This window comes from Fundulus heteroclitus, chromosome 8, assembly GCF_011125445.2.
Source record: "Fundulus heteroclitus isolate FHET01 chromosome 8, MU-UCD_Fhet_4.1, whole genome shotgun sequence".
NCBI classification, from domain to species: domain Eukaryota; kingdom Metazoa; phylum Chordata; class Actinopteri; order Cyprinodontiformes; family Fundulidae; genus Fundulus; species Fundulus heteroclitus.
The window spans coordinates 19,332,496-19,341,652 of record NC_046368.1 but is presented as its reverse complement, the minus strand read 5'-3'; the positions used below and the strand labels follow the sequence as shown (position 1 = coordinate 19,341,652).

Below are 9,157 nucleotides of genomic sequence, written 5' to 3'. Positions count from 1 at the left end.
CGTTTAGAAAAAAAGATCTGCATGTCCATGAAAGAGTACGATGGAGTGACTCCTCCCTGTTTCACACCTTCAGCCAGTCACGCTCCTATTAAACAATGGCAACTCATGAAGGGTGGCTTTGTGGAGATAAACAAGAATACAGTATAATCCTGCTCCTCTCTCCACTATGCCTGATCTCGGCAGTGTAAGCTGCACATTGGCCAGTCTTTACTTCACTAATATGATTAAGCAGCAGTGGGTGGAAGCAACACAGTCCCATGTGTTTGGTTGAAAGGAACTATCCATGTACCCTTAAGGCCCTATGAGTTTCGGTCCAAGTTTTGCCCTAAAAGTGTTTAAAACATTAAAAAAAAAGATTTTTTTATGAGAAATATCCAGAAAGATCTACATGATTTAAAAACAGATACCAAAATAAAAAGCAGGCCATCTGCCTCTTAGTATAGTGAAGCAGAAAGGATTAAATCCAGATTATGGCGGGCTGTGTGTGTGTGTTTGTGTGCGCTGGTTTGTGTCTGTTGCTTGTCTCCAGTGTGTCCTTGACTCTGTGGACAAGCAGGAGGTTAGCTAGAGAGCTACCACTGGATTGGAAAGCTACAGGGAGCCGAAAGCGTAGCGCAAGGAGGAGCGTTTTTACTTTTTCAGTCCACGAAAAAAACAAAACGTCCCGTTCCTTGGAGAGTAAACTCTCGCCGAACTCGTGATGGCTTTTTTGATCAAGAGCATGATTGGGAACCCACTGTCAGGAATAGGTCTTGGCGGCGGAGGTGACAAAGAGGAGGAGGCCACCCCGTCAGATCCTGCAAAAGCGGCTGGGATGACGCGCGAGGAGTATGAAGAGTACCAAAAACAGTTGGTGGAGGAGAAGTAAGTAGAAACATGGAGCAAACTGCATTTTGAGCTGTTGCCATTGGCCCGTGGGAAACAAAATGGCTGCAGAGAATAAAATTGACCTTGACATATTATTTTATTACATCCTCTTACTCTTTACTTTCCCCTCACTGTCAAAAATCCACATTTATTATTACCACAAAAATATCGCCACATGTAACAACTTTGTGTTTATTATGTTTATGAACAATGGGAAAAGTTGATTCCTTAAAATATGCATCTGGTCCTGAAGGTCAATGAACAAACTAGTATTTTTTTTCTTTATATATAATCTTTATACTTCAGTGGAACTAAATGTAAAGCTGAAAAAAATTATTTCATCATTTGGATTGATCAACATAAAAAATGGTATGTTAAACAAAAATTATCATTTTGAATAGGATTCTTCTCTTTTGAATCCAACTTGATGATGCATTAGTATCCTAGCTGTTAGATAAATGCTTTATTTTAAAGTTAAAGTGTTTAGTTTAAGGCCTTAAAGGCTGCAGCTATTTTACAGTTGCAAAAACACATCAATTATCACATTCATTGTGTGTCATTAATAAACAACTGTTTCAAAAAATAATGTTCTGTTGTGCTTGAAATAAAAATTTTTACATAATTAGGTACTTTACATTTCTTTATAATTGTATCTTTAGTATTTAATATGAATGTGTCAAAATCTGCTTATTAAAATGTGACAGACTGTTTTATTAAATAAAAAAACTAAAATTCTGCAGCAACACACAAGCTCCTGTCTGTATTATATAACCAGATTAAAGTAACTTCTGTTTTACCATGGTGGTGTGCTTATAGTTCTTAAAAGATCAATTTAGATTATAACTTTCATAAAAAAAAAAAAAAAAAATCAAACGTTTAAAGTAATATAACATGATGAAGATAAGTTAGCTGGGATGTTAAAAAATGTTTGTTTTAACATAGTCTGGCAGTAAAGATTATAATTTTTTTATTATATCTTGTTTGGAAACAAGACATATAATTATTTGAGTACCATGCCTTTTGTAACGTTTTTGCTAATTTTCAGATGTGCTTAATTAACTCTGGGTTGGTAATCTAATTGGTAAATGGAAAATGCATACCTTAAATATTAAATAGCAGAATATTCATTTTCAGATATTTTAAATCAGACTGTTTTAAATTATTAAATCGACTGAATGGAAACCAAAAATGTATTATAAAATATATTCAACCCAGGTCTCAGACACTCTTATACACAGACGTTTTTTTACATGTTTGATTTTGTGATGCATTTGTGCAGATGTTTTTAGTTAATGCCCAGAACCTAGGTAAAATCAAGAAACACTTTCATAAATATATTTTCCTTTATAGGCAGCCAAGTATTATTTTAATTGTCAGACCTTTCCATAACATTTTATGAAAAGCAGTACTCAGTACAATTTATTGCTGTCCTTTGAATCTACAAGGTTTTCCATGAAACTCCAGCACTGATATTTTAACAGGTAAATCACAAGCTTACATGCACGATAAAGAAAAAGCCAGAGTGAATACCTGGAATGTGTTTTTGTGTGAACAAGAGTAAAAGAGACTCTACTAATAATGTGTATTTTTGTCTGTCCAGGATGGAGAGGGATGCAGATTTCTTACACAAAAAGGCAGAGCGTGCAACCCTCAGAGTGTGCCTCAGAGACAAATACCGACTCCCAAAGGTAAACACTTCTGTTTTTATCTTTAAACACTGAATTGAGTAAAATCATTGTGATTCTGTGTGTCAGGAAACTTCATATTATTCTACAATCACTGACTAATAGTTTCCATAAAAGTTTAGAGTTGATATTTTCCAACCAGTAAAAAACTGTGAGACATTTATGTCTATATTTTCCTATTTTCCATATTGAAAGTACGCTTGGTCCATATTTTCAATATAACTGCTAAACAAGTGTCTTCTCAACCCTCTAATAACCGGTACTACCACAGTAAATATTAATAAGTGACACAAATTTTAAAGCTGTCTTACAACAGACCTTTCTCGATGACTTATTTAATGAAAACGACGGAAGTGGCTAAAAGAAAAAGGAAGAAATTGAATCCATTGAAATTGCATCACTGATGGAAGTATTATGTTTAATCATAAGTTCCATTTTACTTTAGAAGTTTAATTTTCTAAATGTAGAGTTTCAAACAGGGAAAGATGGAGGTTTCTTAACAACTCAGAGTTCAAAATCCAATATGGCTGCCATACGTTTAGAGTTAGTAACTCTTAGTAACCCTAGTAACAAAATAAAAGTGTTTTTTTGGTACTTTGATTATTTTCATATTATACAATAATATCAATATACAATAATATTTCACACATATTTACCATATTTAAAAAAACAAATACTAAGAAATACTTTGCTATTAGCTCGTATTGCTAACAGTAGCTAGCCTGGTCATTGAGCATTCAAATGTCCAATTCCACTTTTTCTGAAACTGGTAACTGAAACACAGTTAAACTGAGATTAAAGGTCATTGCCAAATCCACATTTAAATTTCAAAGATGTACAGCATACAACAAACACTGCCTCTACACTTCCGTTATGAGAAGTTTCCAGTGAAGGACAATCTTCCTTAACAACTCATATGTTTGGTTGTAGTTTATAGCGCTCCATCTTAGCTTGTTCATTTTAACTTTGCAAAAAATTGTGCCAAGGTTTATCCTGAGTATCACCAAAGGTAGCCCAAATCAGAAATTGGGGCATCAACCCTGTATTTCATACACATGCATGAGAACATGAGAATAAAAGCATGTGCTGTCAATAAAGAGTGTGTCCTGTCTTGCTATTCCAGTCATACCATACAGGGAAGACTGTTGCCTATTTATATCAGGGCAGTTTTGCAAATGTGTCCCTCCTTTCTAATGCTCCTCTGGGCAGCTGCCCTAAAAAGTTATATCAAAAACAAATAATGTAAATACTACTCAAAGTTTGCCTCTTGGAGTTCTATGCAACCTTATTTTATACTTAGTTTAGTCCTCATGGCTGTCGACATGTATTGTTGGAAATATTTCCAAATACCAGAATTTGTCTGTCTTCTAACTGAGGGAAATGTGTAGGAACCCCTTTTCTACCAGATGTGCTCAGCAGCAGGTGAGAAAGAGGGGGAAATCCAACCCCTCAGTCACTTACTCTAGCATCTCATTACAGGGACTTTAAACTGTCTGTAGGAGTAATATGGCAGAAAATGTTAAAAGCTTTGAAACTGTAACTGTTTAAAACCAACTGCGCAATTTTTAAAAACTAGGACGCTGCTACTGAACTACAGGTGTACACTAAGAGGATGAAATCTTTCTTCTCCCTCTCAATAAAACAAAAAACAGTTTATTTATTTGTTATATTACTTATTTATTTGCTGGATGTGATAGTAAAGGCTCTCTTCGGTCTCTCTATGCAGAGCTCAAAAATAGTTAAATCAATTTGGAGACGGAGGAGACAGCAGGATAATATATTAGTGAAAAGTAAGAGGAGAGGAAGCCAAAACAGCAGAAAATTAGCAATCTTGTAAAACCTATTAAAACATGGACTCATCGGTGTGAATGTTGTAATTGTAATTTGAGGACTGGATGCTACATGTAACAGACTTTGTAAATAAAATGGAAAATAAAATCTAATGATTCGGCTCGGTCTTTGACCGGGTCTTAGCTGAGGTCATCTCTGGATGACAGCAGCACTGGGCGGCTGCAGTCTGTTCACCAGGAGATTACTAAGAAAGGCTTGTTGCACCTTTAGTCTTAGAAAACCAAATGCCACCGAGCAGGTGTTCCAAGCTTATTAGGGCGAACCCCGGGAGAGAGATCTGGCTTTAACAAACTGCAACATTTACTTTAGAGGACCTAAACTTAACATTTGGTGGATTTCAGAGGAGCCTCGGCAGATAAATAAGACGTAATGGAGGAAGGGAAAAAGGTATGTAGAGAGATCATTTAAACTGTTAAACAAAGGTTTTTCTGCATATTTAAATCTATTTATTGATGACATTACATCTGTATGCTGAGATGACAATTTCAGCTGCTCTAATAGGCTTCAACTAATGCTTTACAATTTACAACTTGCGTCATTTTATTTAACTGATTCATTTTTAAAGCCACGCGATAATGACTTGAAAGCAAACACATAATGTACATGAAAAATAACATGCAATTGTTTCTATTGAAATAGAGTACATTTACATGACATGTAAAACTGGAAAACTTGCAAATCTGAATATTTGTTTGTTTTAATAAAAAGAAAATTAACCCAAACATGGTCTTTTAGTAAATTAGATTTGTGTAATTTGAAATAAAACAGAAAAAAATATTTAGATCTAAAGTATTTTTAGATACTTTAGAGGCTGAAAGACTGTAGACAGAAACACATTACAGAGGTTATCTTTAGACTGTACCTGGGAGGAACAGCTAAATCAGGGCCGAGATAATCCCACAGATTGAACTTTAAAGTAGTCACAGGACAGAGCCTGTTCACATTTAGTGGTTTATGAGGCTTGTAATATGATGATGAAGAGGGGAAAACCTAACCTTAAAAACACATGAAAAACTAAATATCCTCAAATGCTCACAGTAAATAACGTTAATAAAAGTCACTGCTTCTTTGCCTTGTTTTTCTTGCTTCTACTTGAGCAGTTTCATGTATTTGCTTTCATTGTAGAACTCTGTAGAAGCAAAGCAGAAAACTCAATCACAAATCTAATTTTTCACCCTTTTTTTTATTAATTTAGTTAAGATATTACTTTTAGAGCACATGGTGTATACAGAGGTTAATGACAGAACAAAAGCATCTGAACAACAATCACACCAAAAATGCCAAACCACGTAAACATGATAATCGTTATTTGACTGACGATAACCCCCCAGCTGTATTTGTTATAACAACGTACAGATATAAACAACATAAACCATAAAAATATCATAAAGCACAAAGTAATGCACTTTATCCATAACAAAATGCTTTTAATCTATGATCAAATCTAAAATAGAAATACAAGCTATATTAAAAAGGTATAACATTAGTAATAAACATGCAATAAAATAAAACAAACGTAAAACCTTTTTGAAATTTTATAACCAGAGGGCATAAATTAAAAATAAAAACAACAAAACAAATACAGCAAAAAACAAGACAAACTACCGAGTGAATATCAACTAAAAGTCAAGCTAAAGGCAAATAAATCTTACTGTTTTTAATTTCCCCTCTCTTTTCATTTGTCTTTCTCTTTATTTTGAGTAGCTTTATAGTTTCCTGACAACCAAAGGTCCCTTTTTACACAATTTGTTCCATGAAAGGAGAGTTTTGAAAACAGGCAGCCAGGCCATCCACCTTTAATCAGCCTTGAAATAAGCCTCTGGGATGATTATCACAGAGGAGTTCGCCTCAAATGTTCTTGAAAAACGTTGATGCAACACGTTAGATTTTTTCCTTTTAAAAATGAACGCAAGCATGATTAAGGAATCATCCGTAATCCCAGATCATCTTGCAGAAGGACAAGTTGACATTTTTGTAAAACGTATCCATCACACACCCCTATGTAAATATATTAAAGGAACTATAATTAATAAGGACACCTAGTGGTTAAAATCGGAACAACACATACACAATGCCTTTCACAGAGACCTACCATTTACCCAATGGTCCTGCCCTTGTAAAACTCCACAGGATTTTTATTTCCACAGGACAGGTATATAATATTGTATTCTCTTCTACTTCTGGTCCGCTTCTCTTACTGGCTTCCATGTTTGCAGGCTGCTGCTCTTTTGCCAAAATAAAATACCAAATCCTGCACTCTGTTTTGGGAACCCTGAGAACTCTCATATGATTGGCTCAGGAACCAGGAAGTAAAAAAAAAGGCTTTACTCTGAACCGAAGTAGTTCTGGACCATACTTCTAGAGTTGAAAGGAGAAAAATTTGACATGTTGATGGAGAGGACCGATTGTTTATAGGGAATGTTCCTTCCATCTGGGGTGACAAATGAAAATGACTTAGGCTCATTTTACTGTATTTACTGTACATATCTTACTTCTAGCTCCTTTAAGTGATTGGTTCCTGACTATGTTCTCCTACCTATTGTCGACACCTGCAGAGCGAGCAGGACGAGAACATGATTGAGATGGCCGGGGACGACGTGGACGTGCCCGAGGAGCTGCTCAAGATGGTGGATGAGGACGCTACGGAGGAGGAGGGCAAGGACTCCCTTATGGGCCAGATTCAAAACTTGCAGAACATGGACATGGACCAGCTGAAGGAAAAAGCCTCTGCCACGGTCACCGAGCTGAAGAGCAAAGCAGAGGAGAAGTGCTCTGTCATGTGAATCGCCGAGGGTGATGAATGTGTGTCTGAAGAAGGCTGGGAGAGCAGAGGGGGATTACTGGGATGATAATTTAACAACTTGCTTGACCATGTCAAGAATCTGAGGTTCTACATATTTTTTTTAATTATAGCCCTTTCTCCTGTTATATTATGTCACAGAAAATGATCTAAGCCATGACCAGAAATTATATTAAAATTGCCAGTTTGCATTTACAGAAAAATCTGCAGTAAATGGTTTAATTTTGTAGTTTTTTTTTTACTCACAAATTTACAGTACGTCATATTACGTCAAGGGTGCCCCATCCTTCCGCTCTTATTGTTCGGTGTTGTCATAAAATGAGACAGGGTAGTCTCTAAATGTGTGTGTGTGTGTGTTTCGTTCTGTCAAAATATTCAAAGTAATCCAAGGTGTGCTGATAGAAAACCAGTCCTTCCTGAATACTGCAATTTTCCTCTTGGTTTTATTGTTTTGTTTTGTTTGTTTTTTTCTTTTTTTTCCTCACTTTTTTTTTTTTTTTGCTTGTGTCCGGTGTAGAAATGTTTTAAAATATTTAGTCGCTATGTCTGGTTTAACGATCTCAACTGGAATAAACACTTTGCTGAAGCATTTGCAGATTTGCACAAACTTGTGGTATAAATACGTAAATGGTAAAAGACGACAGACGTGTGTGTTTCTTTGAAATGCCTGAAGGCACCGCATTGTGAGAAGACAAATTGTGGTTTAAATAAAAATGTATATCAAATGCATGCTATGAGTCTGTTGTGGAATTTAAAATACCTATTTATTTTTTTATGTGGGGTAACATTTTCCAATTGCTCAGTGGAACATTGTGAATTTGGGATTGTAAAGAGGAGACTGCATAGCCAATGATGCTCAGGAGAGAAGTTCAGACATGCCTGTATTCATTTTACACTTTTTGCTTTTTAAACACTTTGAATTTAAGTCCTTAATGGTGTTTTTGTGATAATAATCCCTCAAGTTTAGTCATACGGCCAGGAAATATATAACACTGGGTAGCTACAGTTAATCTTATTTACTCAAAGCAGAGATAACAGAGTGAAAAATAAATAGGTCTTAATTTAATTGGGCTTTATCCAAACAGTTAGTGAAGATTAGGCTGAAGAGAATCAGGATGGGGCTGGGGGGGGGGGGGGGGGGGGGGTAGTTGGATGGGAAGCTGCAACGTTTCGAGTTTTTACGAGAAGCAGAGTTTGAAGGGCTGTGGATTTGTAAAGTCTGCAGATTACGTCTAATAGGATCAGCACCGCCAAGGTTGTCAGCCTGTGCCTTCTTTCCTTGCCTTTGAGTGCATCTTTTTCCCCCAGCGGCATCATTTTAAGCGGTAAAATATACCTGTGCAGTTTACAGACTCCTGAGCAGTTGTGATGCATAAAATGTTTCTGTGGGGTGGTGATGTGATTTAACAGATTTTTGAAATGTTGATCAACATCATTCAACATTGGGTCACAGACAAAATAAACATGAAAGATGAGAAAAGTCTAAAATAATTATTCGAAGGATCAAATGGAGTGAATTTATGTAACACCTTTCTAGTCCTTTAAACTATAGGCAGCACATCAGAAGGCAACTTAGGGTAAAGTGCCTTGCCCAGGGGCACATTGACGTTTGACAGGTGGAAGATGAAATTAAACCCACAACCTTCATCTGATGTGCACAATCAGATGGAACATTGAGAGACCAAATATGTAGATATGAAGGGAATTTATGATCAACACTGATGATAAAAATGTTTTCTATTTCATTGTTTGCTAGATAATTAATCAAACCTAAAAAAACAAACATCCAAAAGAACCTACTATGAGAAAAGGAAGGTTCTCGTTTTACAAAACAAACTTTTGAACTGTGAGAGCTGTAGTCTCTCACAGTTCAAAAGTTTGTTTGTTTGTCTGGAGCGGTTCGCAGCCGAGTGCGAAGCGGCCGGGATGAAAATCAGTGCCTCCAAATCCGAGA

The 9,157-nt window shown here is 36.0% G+C and overlaps 1 protein-coding gene across 1 annotated transcript; it reads left to right on the top strand.

Annotated features, from left to right (window-relative positions):
• Positions 1-500: 500 nt before the first annotated feature.
• On the top strand, positions 501-7,932 carry cplx4a (complexin 4a). The gene is made up of 3 exons (XM_012869018.3): positions 501-864; positions 2,468-2,555; positions 6,959-7,932. Exons 1-3 carry the CDS (start codon positions 701-703, stop codon positions 7,184-7,186), a joined length of 480 nt encoding a protein of 159 aa, XP_012724472.1. The 5' UTR covers positions 501-700; the 3' UTR covers positions 7,187-7,932.
• The last annotated feature ends 1,225 nt before the right edge of the window (positions 7,933-9,157 follow it).